Source organism: Osmia lignaria, chromosome 3 (genome assembly GCF_051020975.1).
Source record: "Osmia lignaria lignaria isolate PbOS001 chromosome 3, iyOsmLign1, whole genome shotgun sequence".
Lineage (NCBI taxonomy): Eukaryota > Metazoa > Arthropoda > Insecta > Hymenoptera > Megachilidae > Osmia > Osmia lignaria.
In genome coordinates this window covers 12,320,859-12,347,509 of record NC_135034.1, presented here as the reverse complement: position 1 = coordinate 12,347,509, position 26,651 = coordinate 12,320,859, and the positions used below count along the sequence as shown (strand labels likewise).

The following is a 26,651-nucleotide window of genomic DNA, read 5'->3' as shown; positions in this document are numbered from 1 at the left end:
TTATGAGATTCTCCTGGTTCGATAAAAGAATATCTTGCGAATATACGAAATAAAACGACGAGAAGTCGAGGTCGAGAGATTATTGCGATGCTTCTGAAAGAGAAGGGCGTGCCCTCCTACCCTCCCTTTTTTCCACCTCCGTTACCACCCTCGTAATTTCCTGGAAGATCCGGTTTTTCACCGCTAGTCTCGTCAAATATGTTTCGAGGGTGTTTCTGCCTCTGAAAATTTCCCCCTTTCCATTCGTTTCTTCTCTCTTTCGTAATCTTCTCTCGTTAATATAGCTCGGGTAAGAACAGAAAATTATTTCCAAGCAACTAGCTAAAAAGAAATAAATTTGCTTCTAGCTTACGAACAAGTAACTTGTCACCCGAGTGATATATGAACGGTAATTACTTGTGAACCATTGGACTAAAATAAAATTTTAAAAGTCTTCCTCGAGCTAGTCAACGTTAAACCTTTTTCTTATAAAAAAAAAAAGGAAACAGGTATCTTGCTGATAGTCTCGAGGCCTTCGTTTAAACGTTATTAAGCGTGATGTGTTCTATTGTTAAAAAGGGTTGAAAAAGAGGATGAAAAATGATGCTTGATTGTCAATGTGTCGCGAGGGAAAAGTTTCGCATTTAAGACGAATGCTAGCCAGTTGCATCGAAAAGTAGTCTGTTTTGTCGTTTTGTTTGTTGACGAGTTGGCACTTTTTACCCTACATTTGCTGCTTTCTTCCTCTTTTCTCATCTCTCTCTCTCTCTCTCTCCTTCACAGTTCTGCCCTTTAGCCTTCCTCCTTTTCTGTTCGTTTGAAACGCGCTCGTTTGCTCATCTTCAGTGTAGCAATCTCGAAACATTTCTCTATCAGCCTGCTCTTCTTTGCTTTACACGACTATGTACATAGTCAGCTTTCCGTAACTGCTGGATGAATAAGCCGAGGATGCATTCACGCGCCTCGGGCCTCGAGGTTAAGCACGAATTCAATTGTGTTTCAGCTTGGACTACTCCGAGTTTAACTGGCCGAAAATCTTTTCTGTCATACAATCGTGAAAAATTTCAAAATCGTGACAAACACGGCCATTCGACGATCCTTTTCGGTCGAGTGATAAGCTTTTTGTTCGGCTGGTAAATAGTCCTCGAATTGAAGGACTAGAAATTCAATCTTATTGCCAATATCGATGTTGACTAATGAATGAAAAATTTCGTGAAATTATGTAATAAAGGTTATTTTATTGTACGATTCGTATCTTCTGAAGCTGATATTTGTCGCCATCTTTAAAGTATCCATGGAAATACGGATGTACTCCAACGGAGCACGAAATCAATAAAAGGTGTACTTGTAAATATCTAATGTGCTCATTCGAAATTTTCCCGGATACTTAGACGAAATTAAAGACCAACGGGTAAGGATTTGGATAGGTTAATTTAAAAAAACACAGCACGGATATGTATATGTGTATTTCATGTGTACTTCTTATATTCTAACATTGAAGTATGTTTCGCGGAAATGCATCATCCCAATCGTACAATGATGGACCATATCAAATTATTGTTAGTTCTCATCAACGAAGCGACGATCAAAAGATTCTAAACTTTCTACTGAAATAACTAACTACGAACGAGAAAATAGTATTTTTAACAAATGTTGAGCAGAAGAGGAACGACATAAGAACGTCAACGAGTTAAAAGTACAAAATTGAAAACATCGTTTTTAATTTAGTAATTGAACACGCGAGTAAATTATCGCGTTATCGTTGTAAATAAACGTATCGTGGTTATATCGTAAATCGCAACGTTTAAATCACGTACTTTACACGCAACAGAAATATTTGATGGCTACATGGGTATACATATTCATGACGTACACATCAACAGATTTTCCTAACACGAAATTTCGCTATTTTGTTAATTCGATAAAGATCTATTTATGAATATATCAAAAGAAATCTATATTTTTTTTTTTTTTTCACTCTAAGGAAAAAACAAATGGTATCAATGGCGTTTCTTTGTCGATTACATTGAAAGAAGCGATATTAATGCCAAAAGTACGGTCAATACATCCTACGTTATCGTCTAATCGTAAATCTATGCTTCGAATGCACCATCCGCGTGTAGATAAATTCAACAACGTCAAACTTGAAAAGAAAATAGCCCAGCTATTTGACAATGAATAAAATTCGATAAGATATCGAAAAGTATTTTGGGTTTGTTTTGCCGTTATAAAGGAAAAACGTCTCTATAGATCGTTAAAAATAGTAAAAAGTTTATGGGATCGCGCGCGTACGATCCAACTTACACGTGATACGTGTACGATATGTGTGTAAAAGAATTGGCACGGATACACGCGTTATACAAAACGTTTTTGAAAATTGTTCCCACTTCTTAGCCGTGAACTGAAACTCCTCCGCATCGAGTTTATTATTTCTCTCACTTTTCTCGAGCACCGCTCGACATTGATCGTGAAATCACGAAACGCGCGTAAGGATGTAACACGTGTTTTCTATCCTTCGATTCCATGACATAGCGTTGCCTTTATAAAGGCGGTAATTACAGATATAGCAGTGGCAAATTTTCAAACGAGTACCTTTGCGCAGAATTTAGCTCGTGCCACTTATCGTTAGAGAGATAAGCATCGGTAGAGCAACGCGTTTTCTTTTAAAAGAAAAAGGATCCGATTGATTACCGATCGAGAAGGTATCAGAGTTCGGTGATAATAATTAGTCTAATGGTTGATCTTCTTCGGTTGGCCGTTGTTCGACAAGTGCTTCCAGAGGCTAGTGATTAATGGGACGTCTCGGAAGCTATCGGCCGAGGGCTATGCCTGCTACGAGCACATTAGATCAACCGATCTCGATTCTCCCCATGCGTTTTGAATTTTGAAACCCGTTGACGGCCTCGGTACAACGTGGTGCGACGTCGACGTCGTGCTGTGCCTCAAAGTCGTCATGGGAATGCTCGTAGCGTTATTCTTCTTCTGCACTTTCTTCCCGTCTTCCTCCTCGAAACAGACCTAAAAATATCGTGACATACAATAAGAGTTTTTTACGCGTTAACACGACTAAATCCATGGGCAGGTAATGGAACAGATATACATATTCGTGTTTGTCGCTCACCCATGAATTTCCGGTCGGTTTGGCGTCGTTCGATAAATCAATTAGTAGAGTCTTCTGGACATCGTTGGTGGTACTTCGTTTAACGTTGCCTCCGTTTTCTTCGTTAACTATGCCCCCGGATTTCCCTTCCTCTTCTTTCTTCTTTTTCTCGTTATCTTCTAAATAAGAGGGGAACCGAAAGAGTAATCGATTATCGATGAGATAATTATCGTGGAACTGCGCGCATTGGCAATTTGGTTAGCATTAACGAGACGAAGTAATCAACAAACAGAAATAGTCGAATCCCATTTAGGTAAATCGCGAAATGGATCCTCTCGCTGCAGCTGTGCGATACGGTTTCCTAGATACACCTTCATTATCGACCCGCGTGTACTACGTACTACACCGACACTCCCAAGAATCCGTGAAACGTGGAAATAGAAGCATCGCGTGCAAGCAGTGATCTCTAGCTTCCCACTAATTGCTAACTTCGAGTTGATTCGTCGCGTCGCGCACTCGTAAAACGAAGTCGCTTCATTAATTTCCGTCGAGCCTCTGATTACCTGATCGCGAATTGGCTCCATGCTAACCGACGCGAAAATACTTGCACCATCTTCGACTGTTTGCTCAACGTAATTAATATCAGAAATCGATACCTCCGTGTTCACCCTTCGCCTGTTTCTACGATCAGTAGAATTTTTTACTAGTTTTAATGTCATATGTCTTTAATTATTTCGTCGCGTCGCGTCGACGAGGATGCTTCTACGTTTTCATAGTTTACTGTATAATTATCTGTACGTCAGGGCTAATTTTCCTTGAAACAATGTTTGCGCAAACAGACGAGTTGTAGGTAATTGTAACAATTCGGCGATGCGGCCGTTCGGTCTGCACCGGCTCCAATATTACCAAACGATTTCCTCGGTTCCACTCGTAACATTCTGCGAAGCACTTTGTGAGTTAATTGCATTGTGCTGCCAACTCTTATCGTGAATCAAACCCGGTCGAAAGATCGATTACCCTTTCGAATCGTCATTTATGTCCTAAGAACGAACTTGACAGAAATAACACGTTGTTGGTAGTGGTGTGGCACCGAGACACTCTTGGCACGCTCTCTAATTTTTAATTGCTTTCGCCTTCTTTGCTCGCTTTCAAGCAATGTAGGAAATTGCGAGTGTCGTGCCGCTTTGAGAAATTTAAATTCAACTTTAGTGCGAGATGGCCGCGGCCGGGACAGCGAGAAAAGGGGATTAATTTACCTACCGTTTCGGTCGTCAGTTAACGGAGGACTTTTGTCTTGAGCGTGATGAATCCTAGGATCGGCCTGGGACAACTGCCAAGCCTCGTAAGCCGTGTTAAAGGCCTGGGCCACCGTCAGCGTTACCGTTTGCGCCATTTTTCTTTTAGGACAGAGAAACGCGTGACACTCCATCGTTTCATTCAAATTTGTCGCGATAAACGCGAACACGTGGTCGTGGGTCGCGTCCGCCGAACAGTAGGAAATTCTGAAATAAAAAATCTTGTGAAAATTTATACCTACGTATGTAACTTTGACTAAGGGTGTGTCTGCCCGAGCATTGCAAATTTTCCTTGTTTCGTAACAAAGGAATCAGAGGGAAGGAAGTTCCTTTGGAGGCTCTTGTACGGGAAGACATCCCAAAGCAGAGGTTGAAAGGCAGAAAATTAACAAGCAGGAATTTCACGAGTCAGACACGGATTTGTTGTAGGAACGAATTCGTTCATGTTACATTTGCACGAGATAAAATTAAGCTCTTCCAGTGCAATTGCTTTCAAAGAATATTTTTTTTGTTTATTTTCAAACGTAGAGAGAAGCAGTAGTAACGAATAACGATATCGTTTTTCATTACGATGGTAGAAGCCCTGAATGGAAACGTATCCATTCGGGCGGTGAAATCGTAATTTCCAACCGACGCGACGCGACGCGACAGGGGTGTGTATCAGAATCAAATCACGCAACGTTTGCTCGTCGACATTATTACGAGAGATTTCGAGCGTATTTTAGCTGGAATATCGGATATTATACTGGCCGATTCAAGGGACAATGTACAACGAGCCAGAAGCAACAAATCCGGTTTCGTTCGATTACAATTCTGTACAGCGCAGCGATGAGTGCAACGCGTTTCACAAAACAGGAAACGTCTCGAATACATTTATGGATAACCGTCTGGTTTCGTACGTACCTGTATATAGACACCTGAAGCTGATCTTCTTCCGTGGCTAGGTCCGTCATTCTAATACCCTTCAGGCTCACAGCCAAAGAAACTCTTTGCAACTTTTTCCCGCTTGCTTTTGCCTATCAGATCAAAATCATTTCATTTTTATCATTCAAAGTATCGTTTAAGGGAAGAATTTAATTTCGTTCGCGTGAGAGAAATGCACGTTCCTTGAAACAGCACAATGTATCTCGTCGGTTAGAAACTCTCGAGACGAACGGCTGGAGCTTTTAGAGCCAGGCGGAAGTAACTGCACAGGGGAAAACGTTTCCAGCAGAGAAGTATCTTCTTCGTCGTTGAAAGTTTCTTACCACAGCCGTTCTGATCCGTTGTCAACATCAAATATTTCTTCACGCTTCTATTAAACTTTCCCAGCTGTTAAATAGCTTTTACGTCTTTTTCAAATCTTTTCGCTCCGTTTAAATGGTGAATGCTTGTTGTCGCCATCGGGAGAGGAATATTTGCTTTATTAATGAAAAGCTTCATCATATTAGCAAGGAAATGCGGTTCGAAGTGAACGAAAGAAAGAAAGAAAGAAAGAAGGTTAATCCGGTTTGGAGTAAAGCAAATATGTATCTGTAGAGTAGCGGTGAACTCGTCGTAACGTTTTATGGGGAAAACGTAATCGTGAACCCTGATTGCAATTCTTTTTCGTGTTTAATAACGCTGAACAATTTAATTTACGCGGAACGTGAACGTTCTAGGAAATACAGTCGATGGACGGGGATCAAGTAAAGCGCGTATTAACGGCAGAATAGGGGCAGAATATTTACACGCGTGTATGTAGGTATATACCTAAGAGCAGTATCGTTGTTAATTAATCCGGCAAATGTGCCGATCTCGTTCAATTGTATCGTGAAACGTTACGAGAAAACTTTTTAATTGCTTTTCATGAAACTGATTATACCGAGCCTTACGAATAGGCAATTATAAACGAAAATGAAAAACGTTACCAATCGAAGCGAAAGAAAGAGCTCTCGTAAGAGCGGAGTTCTTTGTACGATTCGATACTACGATAAGATTTATTAACCTCATCCAGCATGATAGTTTGTTTCGTCGAGAAATTAATGAGTTTGCTGCGACAGGGGTTACACACGTCCCGAAGATTTATGCGCAACTTTAGTCGTCGTTCTATTTTCTCGGAAACACCTCGATCACGGTTCGTAGCAAAGCAATTTTTCTCGAGGAACGGTTTTCATTTTCCGGTTACGGGCTAAATTGATTGCGCGTCGATACGAAGTGTGATGTTATACAAAGCGGTACCTACTTGTAATATTGTTCTCTACAGAATTTCCTCGTCGAACGTTAACAACGCTTCCAAGTTTGAATCGTTATTCAATGAAAAACGATCAATCTACTTTTATTGAAATAATTATTTGCAATCTATTTAAGCTGAGAATCTATATGTACCCACCATCGTAATAACAGTCTTGATAGCTTCCGCCGTGGCCTCTTCGCTCGAGGGCGTCTCGACGAGGGTACTGCCCAAATATTTGAGGGTGAACCTGGCTTCCGACGCATCCTCGGATTCTTCGTGTGTCGCACTCGCCGTAGAACCTCCTCCTTCCACGCATTCGCGACTATTCGCTAGAGCCCATTCCTCGCATAGCTCTGTAACGTATCGTTCGATATATGAAGTATTAAAAGCCGAAATAAACGAGAAAAGAGGATTAACTTGGAGGAAAGGTGTCCTCTGTCGAAAATAACTATGTGCGAACGCGTAACAGCTCGAAGCTAGGCAGAGATTAAATACGGTGGTAGACGGAATGGGGGATGACCAGGGTGAAACATTAGTGCCGGTACGTGAAACCACGTAAACCATTCTCGTTCTCGGCTGCTATTCTCGTGTCAGGAATAGCACGTGTGCCAATAATGGATGTCCATACGTATCGTGCTGTCGGTATTCTCTCCTTTGATGCATCTCCCATCGGTGGGCGCACCTTCTATCGATCAGTCTCGCGTCGACCAATTCTGTCCAAGGGAAGTCGAATCAACCACGACAGACTCCTTTGCTCTTATAGGTATGCGGGCTGCGGTGAAATTCGTGACGCTAACGCATATTACGTGAAATCTCTTCACTCCTCAAACTCTAATTAGGTACGTAGATAGAAAAATCGTTCGAGACAAGTTGAGGCGTATCATCAAAATTCCTACAATAGCTTTCGCGTGAAAACTAAAAAGATATATTATCGTGCCATCGCACGATGTCACGAACGACAAAAGCGAGTTTTATTCCTTGGAGAAACCGTAGCTACAAGTTCGGGCAAAGTTGAACAAAGTTCTTACAAGTTTTGACGCGGCTCTGTCTGAAAGGAAATCGGTTCTGATACTATGAAACCCTTGCCGGTGCAGTTTCCCTGCGATTCTCTAAAATTTGATAAAAAGAACGCCGCGGGACATTCGAATGGGAAAAGGAAAAACGATAAAGGAAGGTGAAAAATAGTGAGCTGAGATTTTCCGTTAGCCCGGCCATTGAGTGGCGAACCGCAAATTAAATCTTCTTCGAGGCCTTTTACCACGAGACCCACGTGACCCTTCGATAACGGATTTACTCTCTTTTATTTCAGGCCCGATTCGCTCGATAGACGGTCTGGTCTGGCCTGGCTTATCGTGAAAGCTCTATTGCTTTCTCTTCTCTCCCTTTTGTTCTCGAAGAAATGTTCGTTGCGTTCCTCGAATACGAATTGCTCGAAATTTTGTAGCGAAACACCCTCTGCAACTTAACTACTGACAAACTGAGAAAATCGTAGGACAGAAAGCAATATAGCTCCGTCCAGTTAATTAATATAGGTTTTCAGTTGATTGGTAAGCGATAAATAAACGTCGTAATAACGCTGTTCCGCGATTTGTTAATAGCTATAGAAGCACTGTTTGTTTTCACATCATCGATGCGCCATCGATCGATCTTAATTGGCAGCCAGGCAGCTTCCCTAAATTACACAAACGAAGCTAATCACGCGAGCCGATTTGATAGTCAGAATCAGAATCGCTTGAATAGCGGTTCGCGTAGATATATTTCGCGTTCAATCATTCTGAAAATCCAATCGAGAAGGAAATCACGCTTGAACGTGATACGAAATCGCGATTGTTTGATCGTTAGCGCGACGAACTTTTTACAGAGATAGTGTTTGCAAAAAACGCATTGTTATAAAAATGTTTTTAGTTATTTCTCTAGGCGTACATTGGAGCTCATTACTCACGTAGCGGCGTGTAGTCGATCGATAAACGCTTTCAATAATAGCAGAGAAAAAAGCAAACAAAATGAGAAGTACCTACCAGCATTGAGTTGAATGACTCTTCATTTCCTCTATTTCCGAGTCCTGATATAGCATAGAATTCTCATTCAACAGGAGCTTGAAATAAAAACCTCTGTACGCCAAACTCCCTTTTCCTTTCTTCTTTTTTAAAAGCGAACGCTTTCAGATTCGATTCGATGACAAAATAAAAACGTAATCACTTTCTTTTCTAATTAAGACCCTTGCCGACGCTGTGCGCCGAGGTAGATTTTCTATGATTATTACCGATTGAAAACAGCTCGAAACAACTGCCACGCTCTGATAATAAATATTAGATTTTCTACTTTCTATCAGGAACTTAGCAGGGATCATTTACACGATTTGCGATCCAACATTACAGTAATTCGAAATTACTTTCTCTGGAAGTAGATCTTTTACCGTTTAAGCAAAATAGTCGACGAGCAAAATTCGCGGAGAGACAGAAATAAATGTAAATAAGAATCACGATAGTGGAAACAAGTAGCGATGGAAGAACGGAACCTCCCTTTTTCTCTCTTTATTACGCGATTTTCTGAACCTTTGAAGCCCCGCCTTTCCACTGGGAAGCTTTTCTATCCAGCCGTACGACGCGTTCCACCGCAGACCGCGGAGAGATTTAATTGAGTTTCATTGTGCAGCCACTGCGTTTTGAGATCCATTTTACCTCACGAATAATTAAATTTCGAACGTAGGTGGTTTTGCGGTGGAACGAACCAAAGGAAGAAGCGCCCTATGTTTTAATTATAATTATCGAACTGTATCGATGCAATAACTGCTAATGCTTCGAGTCAATTTTCCGTCCTTTCAATAACGGGATTAATTGTGAAGTTTCTACGTCTGACAATGAATGGAAAATGAGAAATATACGTAGCTAGAGTGTGTATTCGAAGGCACATCTATGCGACGAAAGAGAAAAATCTCTTCTCTCAAAGACTCCTCTCTTAGGATGTCGAGAAGATGAAATCGCTTCGCGTCGACTGGCATTGTGGATGTCCTTTTCATTCGCGACACTCCTCCTTCTTCTTCTTCTTCACCGATAGACAAGAATAATTGATACTTTCTTCGTTCACCAAGAAACAACAGAATTTCTCGAACGCGATCGAAACATATTTCTTTCGATCTATCGTGTTTGAAAGCGTCGTTACTTCATGCTTGCGTCATTACAGTTTTTCATTACGTGGTACTTAGCGAAGTGTTTACAATGGACTTGCTGGAAAATGGAACAAAGGAAGATCGAAGGGAATTAAGCCAGGGAATTTTTAGTCGAAAATTCTTATTTCAAAAAGATTACGAATCACCCTTTTCATTTTCACGCTCTTGTGAACGCTTGAAAAACATCATTGCTCTTTTTTCGGCTATCAGAAACGAATATAGCAAGAAAGCAACGCGAGACGATCCCTTCGAATAGACTAGCTGTGACTCTTACAGTCTCGTTTCACATTTACAAAGATTTGCATACAAAGCGTCGTGTGTCCGGAATGACAACTAAACGTGGTCGACTTTATTCTCGTTTCCCCTGAAAACACGTCTTATCGACCTGTTCTTCCTCGCTCTTCACTGTTTAGTCTTCTTTAGCCTCTTAAATTAAACCAAAGATCTTTCCCCTTTTTTTACGTAGTTAGACGCGAACGAGAAATATCATGTAATATTCCCGAGGGAATTTCCGTTGATTTATTTTCATACTGAGCAAACTGAAAGGGTAGTAACGTCAAGGTGTTACACCCTTTCGATTGACGACAGATGACCGTTCAATTTGTAACTTCTGTTGCACCCTTTGCTGACATTTCAGCGTTAATTGTCGTTTAACCGAAAAAGTTGCCGATGCACTTCGTAACCATATGGCTTTTGCGAACAAGTTTCAATTCGCGTCGCATTCAATTCTCTTGCCCGCGAAATAGAGTTATGTACGTCTGTTGCGAAAAGCTCAACGAATTGCGATATACTGATCCACTCTGATAACGTTGAAAAGGATCGTAGATTGTTACGCGACTCTTTCAACGAATAAAATCAAGTTAGAGTGGCTGTCCGTATTGCAAAGTTCGGTGCTCGAGTGTGCCTGGAGGGAAGGTTTTGTTGCGAAGTACAAGGATTTACCAGACAGTATTTCAGAAAATATGATGGGAGCCACTTGTAGAGGACAGAGCCTGACCTTTTATAAACTTCACTCTCCGAGCCTCGTAATTTTATTTTCGCTGAAAGGAACAATCTTCGTAACCTAGCCCTTACGTTTAATTTTCATAAATTTCATCCTTGACTCGCAGGGTAAATGGGACTGGATACGTACATGTAACTTTGTCGAAACTTATCCAATGGGCTGGTGGGGAACGGTTACATTAGGGTTGAACAGTCCGTGACGAATCCTATTAGAACGAATGGATTACCTCGAAATGGCATCAATTTCGAATTCTATTAGGACGACGGAGTTTATTCGGTTTCGATACACGTAGATACATGGTAATCGATGACGCGTTTATCTTCTTATTAGACATTTCTGTCATTTCTGCTATTTTTGCAGGAGAAAGCATTACCGAAACTCCAGCGCGATATGGAAAGCGTAATTTAAGTCGAAACAGTTACTCGTAAAAAACGTTCGCATCGCTAGTTATTCTTCTCTGGTTGAATCCAACTTTCCCTGCTCGTATTTCCACGTGTTTCCTTCGAATGCACCTTTCCGAAACTGAGACGGTAAATTCGGAAAATTTACAGAAGCCTGCAACCACAGGCGGGGTAGTGTTCCTGCGTTACGATAAATATACACCAGCCACGGCAGCTCGTTCGTTTCTCTTTCTTCTCCTTTACGATTACCATTAAAATTCTTTTACTTAGAGTGAGTAACGATCTAACCGTGACTTCGTAGCAGGTATATTTTATGGGTGAAATATATGTTCAAGTATTTACTCGTAGTCGCAGCGTTGTTGCGGTCATGAATCAATCCTCGTTGCTATCGTGTAGCGTGCTACATTAAGCTACGAGTTTAATTAACACGCCTGGAATAATTAAAGACGTTTCACTTGGTGGGTGTCCGTGATGCTGCTCGTAATGTTTCATTATCGATTGATTGCCGATACACGCGTGAATCGCTTATTTTTACGATAGTTTCGAAATGATCGCTGCTTATAAACAACATTACGTATCGTGTTTACGCTCACAATAGCCTCGGAGATTGCGTTACGAAAGGTAACGACGCGTACAGCGAATTCGAAGCGAACGGAACATTGATTTTCACGCAAAGTGCCAGGGGACGTTTAACTTTTGCTAGCGTTTGCGAAATCGAGCCGTGCAAAATAGGTAGACAGGGTGGTGGTGGAAATGCATACAAAGGGAACACGTTTAACGGTGAAACTAACTTCGTTTAATACAACTAAACGCTGGTACAACGTGTTCGTTGCTAGAAGCGGCGATTAAACGCGTGTCGATCGTAATTTCGATCGTAAATCAACCGTCGCGTCGCTTCTCCTCTATTTCATTGGATTCGATTCAAAAAATTTTTGTCACCAGCCTAACTTTCACCCTTTTTATCCGGATTTTCGCTCTTCTTTTCAGAATTGCGTTTCAGCTTTTTCCCCGAGAAATTCATTTGCCAGCGAAAAAGTTTTCCATCCCTACGGAGAAACTGTTGCATACGAAAAGAACGCGGGGAAAAGCGATCGTTTCGCGAGGAATAAAGTGCACGTAATAGAATCATTTACAATGGAATCCCCGGAATATGGAGCTCGGAAAAATCTGCAAGTATTTGTACAGCGTGGAAAAAGCAAATTCGTTTTTCGCTGTACGACATCGCGGAATGAAAGGAAGTCGTTTTTAAGCTGGAAATTCAAAGTTAGCTGGCGTATGAAAAAATCTTCCGAGCGTAGAATCGAATTCGCGAGGAAAGTGCCTCGAGACGGAAACGTCGCATCGTCGAGCTCGTGGACATTTTAGCCGACGCGAAAGGGTCGAAAAAGCTTGCAAGTTGCAAACGAGGCGAGGCGAGGTGACAGGAAATCAACGTAGACGTCGATTTGGCCACAATCCAAAACCCATATTCGGTTAATATAATATACAGGGTTGCGTCCTTCGACAGCCGAATAGGAATCGAGAAACGGAGAAAAACTGAAAATATATAAACGTGGATATTGGTGAAGGAAACGATTCGCATTAGAAAAAAAAAAATTTATATCGACGAATCTCAGAGGTGCAGTTAATCGTGACAAATTGAATTTTCATGCTAGAAATCTAAAGAAAAAATCGAGTTTCGAGCCGTGTGCTTCTTTCCATCCCGGTTGCTTATATCTAGAATTGCCATTCTTAAATGTTTTTAATAACAAAGCACGTGACAAGTTATAATTGTAATGTCCGTCCTTTGGTTCGTTGATGAAACCATTTTACTTTCGTCGTAGTAATCAAAGTTTGAGAATAGTTTTGGTTCGAAGCTCGTCACCAGTGAAGGGTTAACGGCGAGGAGAAGGTAATGTCAACGAGGATTAATTTGCGGGACAAACGAAATTTAATGGAGGCTAATGCGAAGCTTAAAACGGCTCGCTCGTACCAGATGTCGAATTCTCGTTTCTCCGTTTAATGACTTCGTGGAATTTCTCGATGAATTCGTGATCGAACGTAGCCGAACAGATAATTTACGAAATGGATGTTTGATGAACCGACGACAAGAAAAAATACGTTCCTCGATCGATACACGAGGAGCGCACAATTCTCTATCGTTAATTATTGCGGCTGAATTTTTGAATTTCGGTTGAAATGTTTGTCGCGAAGCATAAATTTTACATGACAAGGTAATACGAAAATCGAATCAGATCGTCATGGTACTGCATGAATATTCATGTGAGAAAACCTGCTTTAACGGTAATTGCAAATAGGATTTCCTTGTATCAATTGTCGCACAAGTTTAACCTTTTAAGTAACTCCGATCGAGTCCCTTTTACTTTTATCGATTGTCTCCTTACTCCTTACTCTTCTCGGTAACAGCTTCCGTTCTCTCCCGTCCTAAAGAATTAAAACTTTAGCACAGTACGACGCAACGCGAGGCGATGGATGAAAATTACACCGTGTTTCCACTGTTTCACCCGTAAGACCTTCTTTGCTTACAACGTTGTACGCTCAGTGATTTAAAGTCCCACACCTTCCACAAGTGCTCCGTGGAATTTAGATATCCGAGGATCGTGACGGTGGATTTAATTTATAGACGGATGTTGTAATCAATTCTTAACAATGGTACCTACCCCCTACCATTACCGTCGCTCCGAGATAATAGAATAGAAGCATTATTTGAATTCTAAATTCTCAAATGTACGCACACTTTCATCTCTGACTGTACGTTTTTCAGCAACAATTTATGGCGCATTTCCAGCCGTTCCGGTTATATGTCAACCGTGACGGTTACATGCATAATTTTGCGTGTGATCGCCGGGGAAATATTTCGAATTAAAATGTATAGAACTTTACGAGATCGTATGATAAATTTGTCAGATAAATGGCCTTTTCCATCCTCTTTTCCTCTCTCGTTTTATTATGGACTTAATTTCGGCGGGTCGTCAAAGAGTATCTGCTTTAAAGCTAAAAATTGCTTCCCTTTTCGTAAATTGAATTACGTCGAATCAACAATTGATGAAAATAGCCTCGGATCGATAGTAATTTCAAAACGACAACGACGGTAAAAGTGGCGCAGGTGGCAGGATTCTTTAACGTTAACGGTTAAATTTCTGCCAATGCTCCACGAACCGTTGGTGGAGATGTTCCCCTCAATTAACCGAGACATCCTGCAATACCAGTCTGCGAGATTCAACCGCCGCAATTCTAGCAGGGCATTCTCCAAAATCCCTGGACGAATCTCAATAACAATAGCGATAGAGTTTCTTTCGAGCGACATCGAGCTGGCACACCGGCCAAATTGCCACCTGCCTGACCATTCCGGAGAGATCTTCCTCTTTGCGCGTCAAATATCGAGGGAATCGCGAAAATTACTTTTTATTGAAACTAACGATAAGAACGATTACAAACAGCAGTTAACTTTATCTTCTTGATACTCAGCCAACATTTTGGCAAACCCGTTTAGGAGCAAATTAAGCCTCTTAAAGAAAAAGTACAATTACGAAATGAGACTTTGCTCTCCGCTCGTGCAATTGCCGTGGCGATTGCAGTTTTCGCCTACTTTGTTAATCTCGGTATCGAGGGCGAACTTCTTTTTCGAGTACGATCAGAAATTCAACGGGCCGTGTGTTAACGGTAACAGTTTCGACTCGACGCGTTGAGAGATTGCAAAGTTAAGCCGATAAAAGCGAAAATAGTTGGCAATTTTTGAACAGGATTTTGTGAGAAAGTCACAGGATATTGGTGGAGGTAGAGGTGCAAGTAAAAACATAGGTGAACGGTTGACGAGTGGAAAGGACCATAGAAATCGATCGTGTTCGTTTGAACCCAAAGCGAATTCAATCTCTGTGTTTGCTAGAATATATTCTATTCTAATCAAAAGCGTTCTTTTATTATTCGTACACCTACGCGTCTAGCTGACAAATCCGTAAATTTGCTGTGGAGGAGGATAAAACGTGGGTCTCAAGTGGACAGGGATTTTTGATAGCGTGTCGCGAGATTATGCTAATTTTATGATCAATAATCAGTGGTTGGAGGGAGGTCACATTGCGTCTATAACACGGACCGACGTCCATTAGCATAATCTTATACGCGTCTCTGTATTGCGCCGCTTATTGCGAATAATCGCGAATAATCGCGTTAACTACCGCTGACTCGTCTCCGTTATCGTGTCTCGACGTTTTGCAGCTGCACGGTATTACCGTTAATCTTTCCAGCAACCATCAACTCTCGGGTTAAATAAGCTTGCTCTTGCTTCTCGGCTATGTCTAGCCGAGAAAATGCAATTTTGTCGATGATCCCGTTCGGCTGGAATTTCGATTACGCCGATAGTCTCGCCTTTGAACCAGGCGTCCATCAAGTTTAGCAGAAGCGTTCTCGCGGAGGGACCGTCTTGAAACGGCACCTCGCGAATTTCAGCCTCGCGTTTATCGTGACTAGAGAAACTCGTGCTGAAACGAGAGGAAACTTTAACGCTGTTTCACCAAAGAGTTTCTTCCAAACTTTTCCCGGCAATCTCAAAAGATGGATCGTCATTCGTTTATCATCTTCTATAAATATGCCATTATAGCAGTTATAACTGCAACGGTGATAACAAGCTTATCAAAAACCATGAACTCTGCCTCGTTTCCGCGTTAAATTAAACGCCGATTAAGAAGTTTATCGTTGTAAACGGACACAAGAGACTGGACAGCCAATCAGAGTAATCGTGCCTCGTACATACACGGAACAAGAGAATAGACAAAATATGTTTAGAAAAAAAAATAGGAGAGAAATTCGGATAGAGAAAAATTGAAAGTCAATTACTTTTACGCAGAGTTAACATATTGGAAAAAAAGGCGCTTACTCTTGTGTTTTGAGCTGCTTTTCCACAATCCCCTGAAGAACGACATCCTTGTTGGAGCAGCTTAGCAGAAAGTTGAAGGAATTCGAAATCTTCTGATAGACGGAAAGTTTATTTCCAAAGTTGGCTGCGAGTTTTCCGCGACGTCAAGCTTGTTCACTCGCGAGACGCGACACGATCCTCGATCTCGATGACATGTGACTGACGCGAAGCGGTTTCACGCGGAGCTGTTACGTTGGTCCGCTCGCGAAATGATGTTTCGAGCACGGCAGACGGTCGAATTGGCTGTCATTTCGGACGGAAAAAGGTGGAAAGCGCGAATGACGGTCGCGATCTAAGTAAGAAGAGATTCGAGAAGGGTGATAAAGGAAGGCAGGTAGCTGCGTGGAAACGTGCTATCGGGAAGACTGTGCGCCGCGATGTGAGCGCGTCCACCACGGAGTTTATTCCGCTCCCCTGTCGCGTACATGCGCATCCCCATTCCCGTTCCCGTTCCCGTTCCCGTTCCCGTTCCCGTTTCTGTACCCGTACCAATCCTCATCCCCCTTCTCATACCCGCCGCCCCTTCCTCGATTCCGGTTCCGCTTCCGAACCGGATCCCCGTCGAAAGGATAAAGATTATTTTCACGCATTCGCGGTTCACGCTGCGTTATCCTTCTTTTCAATATTTTTTCCTCGATTCGACCAAACGTATAGTACCTTCGAATTGCTCGAAATATATTCGTACACGTGAGGAAAATTTTTATTTCAGCAAATTTTTTTATATAAAATAATTACATTTCAAAAGTCATTAAACTTTGAATACGTGTCAGAACGATTCGCAATTTTACGGTGATCACCTGCCGCTACTTTTGGGTCACTTTTAACTTTTCTCTTCGTTAAAATAAAAAGGGTATTTGATTTGCCGAATGGATGCAATTGTGCTGAACGGGTGACACTTGATTGATAGAAAAAAAAAAAGGAAAGGAACAAGCTTGAAAATGTTTGAGTTTTCCTTTGGAAAGGTTCGGAATTTCGTCTGTCGAAAATGGAAACGTTTCACGACCATTTTCAGCACTATTCTGCTAATCCGATTTCTACGATTAGTAGTCTCCTAATCCGATTTTCCAGCGCGTCCTTCGAATCAGCCGGCTCTAAATATTCAAAAACAAGAACCCGTTCGAAATTTCCATCGTGATGTCATCGTTGCTCCAGTTTTTACCTGTTTCCAACGATCGTAAAGTAGCCGTTAACTCGACCAAGTTTCATGGTCGATTTTGTCCGAAACACGACCACTACGAGATTGATGAGCGAACCGTGCTAACTTAAGGGACAAGTACATAGCGTTCCAGCTCCTAATTTCATGCAAGATATCCTTGGTAAATTTGCCGGAGTCAAATTTGCTCCTCCAATCTTCGAGGATGATAACGATCCTCCGAACTTCCAACGCAATTTCACTCGTTCCCCGTTGTTCGACATTTTTTTCCACCCTTCTCACGGAACTGAATTAAACCGCTGGACTAATCGAGAGGTAAAACCTATCCAACAGGGAATTGTTTTTAAACGTGACGAGAAATTTTAAAGCAGTACAAGAGAATAGTTGCCGAGTGAAAAATCTGGGAAAACATGTTTATGGAGAAACTTGGAATTTGAACATAATTTTCTGAAATCCTTCGGTAGGAAGTCGATATTTCTGGCCTGCTTGCATCGCACGAGATTTACAGTCACAGAAGTTTTCACGCAAAGAAGCTTCTCTCGTTGAAACAAAAGTTTGAATAATTGAAAGCACCGTCTGGCATGAACGATGAAGTCGTAGATAACGGAAAACTTGAAAACCATATTTCTCTGGAAGTTTTTCGAAAGATCGAACGAAAGGCAGTATTGCCTCTTTACCGCTATACTTTTTCGTTGTTTTGCGAAGCCAAGCAATACCTGTTTCGTTTTCATTCCCTCGGGGACAGATAGCAGGCTGAAATCCTGAAACGAGTATCTCTTCAGTTTTGTTCGACGAGTACTTTCAGAGGCTGATGATTAACGATACGTCGAGAAAGATATAGGCCGATGGCTTGTGCCTGCTGGCAAACGTTCTAAATTTTCAGATTACACAGAGGTAATTCCGTATGGCGCGCAAAAGAATCGCGACTGTAACAGCGTAAGAAATTTACCGCGCTATCGAGAGGAAACTGTGAAACGGTTATGTCGATAGTATCGAATATCGATGAGGCAACGATTCGTTTCTCGAGAAATAAAATGTTCGAAAGAGCAAGGAGAGACCGACGCGACGTAAGATGATTGACAAGAGAAACCGTCTACGTAAATGTTCTTCGAGCAGCAGTCGGCACAACTTTTTACCTCTCGCTTCGAACACTTCTCGACGAAAATTTATCTACATTACTACCTCCATTCTCTTCGCTACAATTTATTTCGATTCAAATTGTATATACCACCCACGCCGTAGCCTTCGATCGAGTTTTAATTTCATAGAGGGACGAAAAGGTACTCGAAAAAAGAGGAAACCGGTGGGTGCTGTAAAACTTATGAAGAACAAGAAAAACCGCGTGGTTGAAAAGGGTTCCTTGAAAAGTTTTTCTAACAAAAAAGGCACGCCACGTTGGCAAGCTGCTTTGAAAAACAAGTGGTTCGGGAATTCTAGAAAATAATAATCAGCAGCTGGCATCGCAGGAATATCAAAACGAGAAAAACGAGAAGAAAGTCGTGTTCCCGTGTACTTTGATATTGTTACGGGTGTCGAGGGTTTCTCGCGTATTCAAAGGATATCTTGCAGAAAGATTTTTAATTCGGTCTCACTGTACTTGCGGAATGGTCGGCAAGATTTGTAGGAGGTCGTTGAGCTCGAGAAGCAATGGAAATGAAAATGAAGCAGACCACGTTATTGTTCTTTCGTTTCTCGAATAATATTCCGTTCACGGCAAGAAAGGAGATCGCGAGACGCGAACGAAACTATCGATCGTTTCAGTACCGTCGCGTTAAAAACCCTCCTCTTTTATGGATCCGTGACCCACGGATCTTAAACTTTGTTCCCTCTATCTCGAATGAAACAGATTTTTGGCCTTCAGTACCATTAGATAATAGGACGTAATTTGGACTTGGAAACTTTTTGTGAAAAAATTTTTTTTTTTTTAAATCACTAGAATTAACGTCACTCTGCTCCAATGTTCTCTCTTCCTACGCTCGATACGTACATATACATTTGGGATACACGCATTACCAGAGCGTTCCGTGAATTCCATCAGGAGCGGTTAAACATTATTGTGTATGTACAATATGCATGGAATGTTCAATACGCAGCTTCTCTCGAATCGAACGTAATGCTTCGACGAGTTTAATTTTACCCAAGGGACCAGAGCGTTTTCATTGTTTTTTATTATTTCCTTTGCGTTTCAAGAAATTGAGAAAATTTCGCGAAAATTGGTGTTTAAACCTAAACACAATTCACTGGTCTGATTTGCGGATAATCTGGAATACGAATTCCACGAAGCTGTTTCGCCTAGCAGTCGGAGGGAGGTGTCTAGATCACGGTTCGTACACGTGAATTATTTCAGCTATTCGAACGGTGCGTGTTCGAGCTGAAGCACGATACAGCCATAATGGCAGAAAGCTTTCGTCGGCCACGCGATAGGAGAAAATGGGAAATTTACGTGTCGATCATTATAGCCCTACTGCAAATACACGAATCACGGCTCGTGATGTCTTCCCAGATACAACGTAGTTTCAACTAAAACTAGTTTACTACTTGGCAGGGAGCGTTGATACATCGGTAGCCCTGCATTGAATATTTATGCGATACGCCAGAAACAGAAGATCCTTCGATATCTGCCCTCTCGTTACGAACATCCTGTTGGATGTTTAGAGATCTGATTCGACCACGATAACGAATCGGTTATATTAATTTTCCATGCATATGCTTGGCAAGAAGCGTAAATCGTAGTAAAAGAAGGATCGATCCGAAAACAGCGCTAAATTGATTTGAATTTATATTTTATGGGATCAGAATGATGGATCGGTGGCTCGACGCGAATGCTGAAAAATTTGTTTACGCTACGTCGAGAACGAAAGGATATTAGAAAAAAGTGTCTACCAAGTAATAACCACAAATTGATCCGTTCATTTTCGAAAAAGTACAACTCGTCCTTCGTGACCAAAATGCCCCAGTCATTTTTTTCGTGTCTTCTCTTCTCTTCTCTTCTCTTAGCTTGCGGTTCTTTCGCCGATGTTACTTCGTTCCCGTCGATCCGATCATTTTTCTTCCTTCTCGCCAACTGTCCGAGCTTCTCCATCTTTCTGCCATTCTTCTTTCATCCTTCTCTTTTTCTTTCGGAGTTCCCCGAGGTTCTGCTCGTTCCCGGGCCTGGTCCGGTTGTGCCCGTTCCTTTTGGTCCCTTTTAGCTGTTTCGGCTAGCCTCGATCCACCTTCGACGATCCCGAAGCTAAGGAAAAAGCCTCTTTGCCGTCTTTCTTCTTTAAATCGAAACTATCGGACCTGCTTTTCCCTGCTGCGCGATAACCGGCTTCTTTAGCGAGAAAGAGAAGAAAATCGTGCTGTAAGTGGGTATCGTTTCTACCACGATCCTCTTATCGTGATTCACGATTGTGTTCCCGTGAAAATAATTGCAGTGATCAGAGTTGTTATCTGACGGTAGTTGCTACTTGCTCGTTCAAGCACCGACATAATCAATGCCTCGTTAAAGAAAAAATCTTGGAAAGATGGAGAAAATAAAAACGGAAGCAAGACACTGAGCGCGTTTCTTCGAAAATCTCTCTAATGGACTCGGTGATACTTTGGACGGTAGGAACATTTGCAGTCACCTCGATACTTACTTACTTAAAGGAGTACTCGCGAGAATTCCGAGTTTGATAGAACGATACACGTAGGAAGAGTTTACATCGAAAGAAATAGGAGCGGACGCGTCGCGTTCTGGTTCTGGCAAATCAAATATTCCAATTGCGTTTAATAGAGTTTTCTTCTATTTCTAACACGCGGTTATCGGGGACGAACGTAATACATCGAATAACGACTTTCGAAGATTTCATAATCGATCGTGGAAAGACGAAGGGAATGGGAATGGGAATGGGAAAGGAGGAGATGGATGGATGAGAAGTTGGTGAGAAAAAAGTCGCGACCGTTAGGTGACTGCAGGTGGATATATCGCATAGCCGTCTGGCCGAGGCTCGAGACGGCTGATGCAAGTTCGATGCAGTCTCTCGCGATGGAAAGGCACGCGAAAGAATTCAGGGTTGAAAGTGTGTAAGTATAACGAGTGGTCGTCGTGTCTTGTCTGGAAGGCCGATTACAGCCGTGGCGAGAGAAAAGAGCGCGGAGGGGAACGATGAACGGGCGATGAGGGGTAAAGAAAGGAGTAATTGGGCTGAACGAGAGTACGAACTCGGCTGATGCAAGAATCGAGTCTCTGGCAGGCATTTCCTTCTCGGAAGGAAGTGGAGAAAATTATTGTTATCTGTTGGATCCCTCGACTTTTCATCGCGACACGTTCGCCGCGAAATTCTAAGCGCGCCACGTTACACCTGACGCTAGTCATTCGTCAAAGCAAAATCGATTACTACTTTTGATTGCATTACATCCTTGCACGATTTAGATTCTTCCATTTTGCATGAACGCGTTCGCCATTCTTCTTCGTTAGGGCAGAGGAAGGCGGATTAAGACGGAAGAAAAAAAAAGGGGGGTGGAAACGGCTTCCTCTTTGTTTCGCCAGCGGAAGCTGTTCTATGTGGATCCACGGAAAGCCCGTAAATCTCGTGGAAAGCAAGGAACACTTTTTCTGGAAGAATCGTGGAAAACGCGAACGAAAGGCTGGAAAATGGAGAATGGAAAGCGCATGAAAATCGAGTAATTTCTCGGGGGATGGCGTACATACACCAGTATGGTCAGCTATGTTATTTCTCTGTCCCTCGAGTACGCTCCAGTTATCCCCTGTATTTGCCTATGCTCTTCGTTTGCTAACTTACAGACACGGCGAACGACATTTTAACTTACGTATTACGGCCCCCTTTAGGATTTCAACTACATTCTTCTTTCACTTTTTCCTCAAATAATTGTCTAAACTCGTTAATGATGGTTAATCATTCTTTTTTACAACATTTTAACGAGAATCTGTGGCCATTAAAAGTTTACGATACATAATAGTTTAGTACATCTATATAGATACTTGCTTGCATAAAGCTCTACCATTAAGCTCATAACTCACACTTTACTCTTATCGATAAAAATAATTGGTTTTACTGGTTACTTTGATGCGTGCTACGGGTTGATCTCAAAAGAATAAATAAATAAATAGAGAATTCTTAAGCGACGAGACTGCGACCCAACCTTTGCACTTTTTTACCATTCCGCTCTGCTCTCTCGTGAAATTTGCATAATTGACATTCCTCTCGCTTGCTACCGGCTCTCTGAATTCGATATCCGCGGTCTCGTGTCGTCCTCATATTTATTCTTCGAGCAAGTTTCGATTTACGTCACGTAAAGAAGGGACGCCGCATGTAAGTGGACATTTTCCTCTGATAAATCGATTTTCCTTTTCGTAGTTCTTTCCCTGGCTACGGGTTTATTTAAAAAAACAGGAAAATGACGCGTGATGCTTTGCAAACCCTATGATACGAGTTGCAGTAATGATCAATATGGTAATTTTGGATTAAAACGGTAGGGGATGACAGGCGACGAATTACAAACGTTACGGGATTAACATTCGGCGCAGGTTCGATGGGGATTATCCGATCGATTGGGAATTACAAAAACGAGGGAATTAATTTTGTATAAATCTAATGGAAAGGGGGTAAAGAAAGAGGGGGGGGGGGGACTGAGGGTGGCACGAAAGGGAAATCCATCAGGGAAGGCATGCTCGATTTACCTTTGTCGTTCATCTATCCGACTCCCTGCTACTTGGAATCCTTTTTCTCCCGGTTCCCTTTTTGCGATCGACGTAAGAACCGGCATGCGGCGTCGTCACGCGCCGATCCAATTTCTTTCTCTTCAAAAGCCAGAGCCAACGGCGTTCATTCGTGTATTTTCTGCTCGACACCGCGAACGTGTCGACGCGACGGTAAATTAAATTCGCCTGCCGACACGGAAACCGCCCTTGCGATATTCTTCTGTCCTCGCTTCTCGCCACTTCGTCACGATATTTCCGATTTTCTCAACCCGATATCCAGCAGCCAGACAAATTTCGAAATCGTGCGATACGATCCAGTTATTATCTTTTTCTTGCACAATATCCTTGCACCAAATTGAGTGTGAAGAATAAGAAAATTACTTGCAGCAATTGCAAAACATGACACGTGTTTATGATTTATAAAGTAATAGGCATCTGACTGCGGTTATCAGTCAGTTTCCGCCAGTCATGCTCGTGCGATATACGATGAAAAAGATCAAAGAGTTAAAAATGGGGTCCGCAAAGGGTTAAAGTCGGTAGAGGAACTAGTTGCGAAACGCGCGACTCTTTCCATTCTGAACTTGACACGGTGATCGGAAAAGCGTAACTCGCTAGCTCGGATATACATGCGCGTTCGATTCGGTCGATGCACGAAACCGAACAAAGATCAATCTGATCGCGGCCGACTGGCGCATACGAATCATCGAAATAAATTGCATAACGCCGTGACACCGATACAAAGTGCGCTTTCAACTCTCGAAATAAACTATTATCGAAGAAGAAGAACCGGCCAGCGTAAATATAGAAAGCGGACGGATGCGATCTTGCTTCTTTTTTAGTCTTCTCTTGCGATATTTTAATAAGCACCAATTACGCGAATCGCTTTGACGATTAGAAAAATTGTCACGTTCAAGTCGAAGAAAAAGTACTGAAATAAATTTCGGTGTCGAGAAACGCGGAGAAAATGGTATAATTCGATGACTGAAAAAAATGTTCTCGGGAAAGGTGTATAAATTTAAGGGTATTGGAAGCGTTGGTTCGTCGGGCGTTTTATCTCGAACAGCCACGCCTCCGGATTGGAGGATAAAGGGCTAACGATACCCGGAGCTTTGCTTGCCTCCTCGCTTTTTCACCGTTCAAGGCAAAAGTAATCGTGGAAAATCGTGGAAATCGTTCATTCGATCGAATTTCATTTAACATTTTCCAGCGTGTAATTTACGAAGCTCTAATCGGAAGCGTAGTACGTTCGTTACTTCACCCCTTAAACTCTAACTCGATCAAGCTTCGTTTTCTGGATAGCCGAAACTGATGATTCGAAGATTACCACGATGAAAATGGACACTCCATTTTTCGCTTCATTTCATATATTGCAGAAAAGTGAAAATATTTCGTGACACGAATCGAAAGCGCGTGGAAAATTGTAGGACCGTGGGATTTGCGCTGCCACCGAGAAGCTCTTGAAGCCAAATAATCGGTGTAGAAAACGGTGGTTAACGATCATAAGTGAAAGGGAATCGGACCCGAAGCTGGACAAAGATATAATTAAGAAACACGTGTTACGTGGAAAGGAAAATCGTGGTATATGTATTCCTAGGAAATGGGCATTCCGATACGTTATTGGCAACGCCAATCGAACGTCCCTGTCGAGCGAAACATTTTCTCTGCGCGAGACGAATTAATTAATCGCACCGCAGGGAACAATCATTTCCACTAACATTACTCGATCCACTCGACGGCCAACTGTTTTTATCAATTTCCAACTCCAACTCAGCGTTTACGCCGAGTCAATTTGTCTGATTTTCGCAACCCTTATCGTGTCTCTTCTCTTTTTTTACAGTAGTACATATATAGTTACTGAATTATGCAGAAATTAACGTAGCTTTAGCCGTCGATAGAAAATCGAAGCATCAGATTCAATTTCGTTCCGTAACGACGAGGAAAAGAAAGCAACTGGATGGTCGGTTCGTTGCTGAGTCGTTATATACGATTGCGGAAAGAGGGCAAGATATAAAAAAAAAGAAAGAAAAAAATAGGAAGGAAGAAAGGTTTAGATACGAATTTAGCGGGAAAGAAGGAAAATCGTATTGCTCGGAGGTCGCGTTTCGCGGGGTAGTTGAAGCGATAGACGAGTACCGATTCGTTGTCGTGAAAACAGGACGTTGCGACTAGTTGGAAACTACGTTAAGAAGGAGATCGAATCGAATGGAAACGGGAATGGGAATGGGAATGGGAATGGGAACGGGAAGAGGACGACGGGAGCTTGAGCAACTTCTTCCCCTGGAGACTTCCCTCGCCGCGACGCTGGAATTCCATTACGCGAAACTCGGCCAGGAACGACGCGCGCTATCTTACGAAAATGTAATTACTCTCGGAACGAGTTCAAGCTCTTAGACAAAGCTACGAAATCTTGGTGTTGTTTTTTTTCTCTAACTGATTCGATCTTTGAAAAATCGTTTTCTTTTTTAACGAGACCTGACCTTGCGAACAAGTGCTGCGTGCTCTTTTAAGTAGAAAAAAAAAAAAGAAATGGTAACTTACTTTTATGCCTGGAGAATCTTCTGAGTTTCTTGAAGAACGGCATTTCTATGAAAATTTCACACCGGCACTTGTTACGAGCGATCGATAACCGCGTTATGGGACGGAATATCGAGCAATAACTCGTTGAGATGGCCGATCACGAAGACTCTCGATGATCGTGGAACGAGAAAAAATCGCCCTCGTGCGTGAACGAGCGAGCTCGAAATGCCGTCTCCTGGTTTACATCGGGATTCGATGAGCCGTCTGTGAACTCCGTCTGCCTCTTACTCGAGATCCGACTTTGTTGCTTCTCCCTTCGCCAGACTCGTACGCGTATCCACTTATCCCCACTATTCGCGTTTACCAGAAGAACCGAGCTCCAAGCACCAGCACGAGTCCAGCACTCCCGCAGACACGGCACTCGATTCGATCGTGACCGACCGTACTCCAATCCTATCCTGTCCTGTCCTACCCTACCCTACCCTACCCTACCCTACCCTACCCGAGTCGATCTGATCCGATCCGATCCGATCCGATCCAACGCTTCGTCTCCCTAATTCCCTCCTCGCATCGGTTACTTACTCAACGACCACCTACGGTATAACTTACAGATAAACCAAACTCTACTCGCTGTCGTGATTTTATCAATTTTCAACCGTACCGAAAGTACCGTCAAATGTTTGCGATACAAGATAAAGAATCTCGAACGATCTCCGTTACAACAACGTTTAGAATATCGAGATAATAGTACCGGCTGTTTTCCAACTCAGAGTAGAAAGAAGAGAATGGTCGTCGCGAAACGTTCTCGAGTCGTCTCAACGAGCACTTCTCGAAGCGTTTCGATTCGTTTGACTTTGTGTAAGATTCGGGGTAGACGTCGAATGGGGGTGTATTCGAGTGGAAGAAAGTAAAATGGAAATTGATGCAAGAAGAACGAAGATAATTGGTGGGAGAAATTTGATTTGCGAACAGCTCGATTTTATTTTCCCTCACCCTCGAAAAGGGGACAAATTACTCGGTTATGACATTATTATTATACATCGCGTACTTGATATATCTGCCCTTTCTCCGTTTCTTACTTGCATCGAAGAATCAGGATTTTTGAAGGTACCGAGATAACGAAGCTCTGGTTTTCGTCAGTTCGGAGTTAGTTGAGAAGCGATCACACGGTTCGGTAACCGAGTCGATTTGCCGTAAGAAAATAATATATTCGTAAGACAGAAAGTTAAGTCTTGCGGG

General features: G+C 42.3%; 2 protein-coding genes across 5 annotated transcripts in view; one reads left to right on the top strand and one right to left on the bottom strand.

Annotated features, from left to right (window-relative positions):
- LOC117610724 (uncharacterized) overlaps positions 1 to 26,651 on the top strand; it is a 63,385-nt gene that overhangs the window by 773 nt on the left and 35,961 nt on the right. The window lies entirely within an intron of this gene.
- On the bottom strand, positions 1,417 to 25,852 carry LOC117610721 (low density lipoprotein receptor adapter protein 1). Of its 4 annotated transcripts, XM_076693257.1 has the most exons (7): positions 25,434 to 25,852; positions 16,015 to 20,522; positions 6,725 to 6,921; positions 5,278 to 5,390; positions 4,340 to 4,581; positions 3,101 to 3,255; positions 1,417 to 2,997 (listed from the first exon to the last, which is right to left on the bottom strand). In XM_076693257.1, the coding sequence occupies exons 2-7, from the start codon at positions 16,058 to 16,060 to the stop codon at positions 2,812 to 2,814; spliced, it is 939 nt and encodes a 312-aa protein (XP_076549372.1). In that variant the 5' UTR covers positions 16,061 to 20,522; positions 25,434 to 25,852; the 3' UTR covers positions 1,417 to 2,811. The 4 variants fall into 4 exon arrangements, with proteins under 4 accessions (XP_076549372.1, XP_034194333.1, XP_034194332.1 ...); XM_034338442.2 differs by lacking the exons at positions 16,015 to 20,522; positions 25,434 to 25,852 and adding an exon at positions 22,875 to 25,358 and having other exon boundaries at positions 1,418 to 2,997; positions 3,101 to 3,258; XM_034338441.2 differs by lacking the exon at positions 16,015 to 20,522 and having other exon boundaries at positions 1,419 to 2,997; positions 3,101 to 3,258; positions 25,434 to 25,843.

Coding starts and splice junctions, on each gene's coding strand:
- LOC117610721 (XM_034338440.2), bottom strand. CDS start 16,060: ATGTCGTTCTTCAGGGGATTGTGGAAAAGCAGCTCAAAACACAAGA. Junction 5,391..6,724: donor TCAAGACTGTTATTACGATG/GTGGGTACATAT, acceptor TTGATCTGATAG/GCAAAAGCAAGCGGGAAAAA. Junction 3,259..4,339: donor GTTAACTGACGACCGAAACG/GTAGGTAAATTA, acceptor CCTCTTATTTAG/AAGATAACGAGAAAAAGAAG.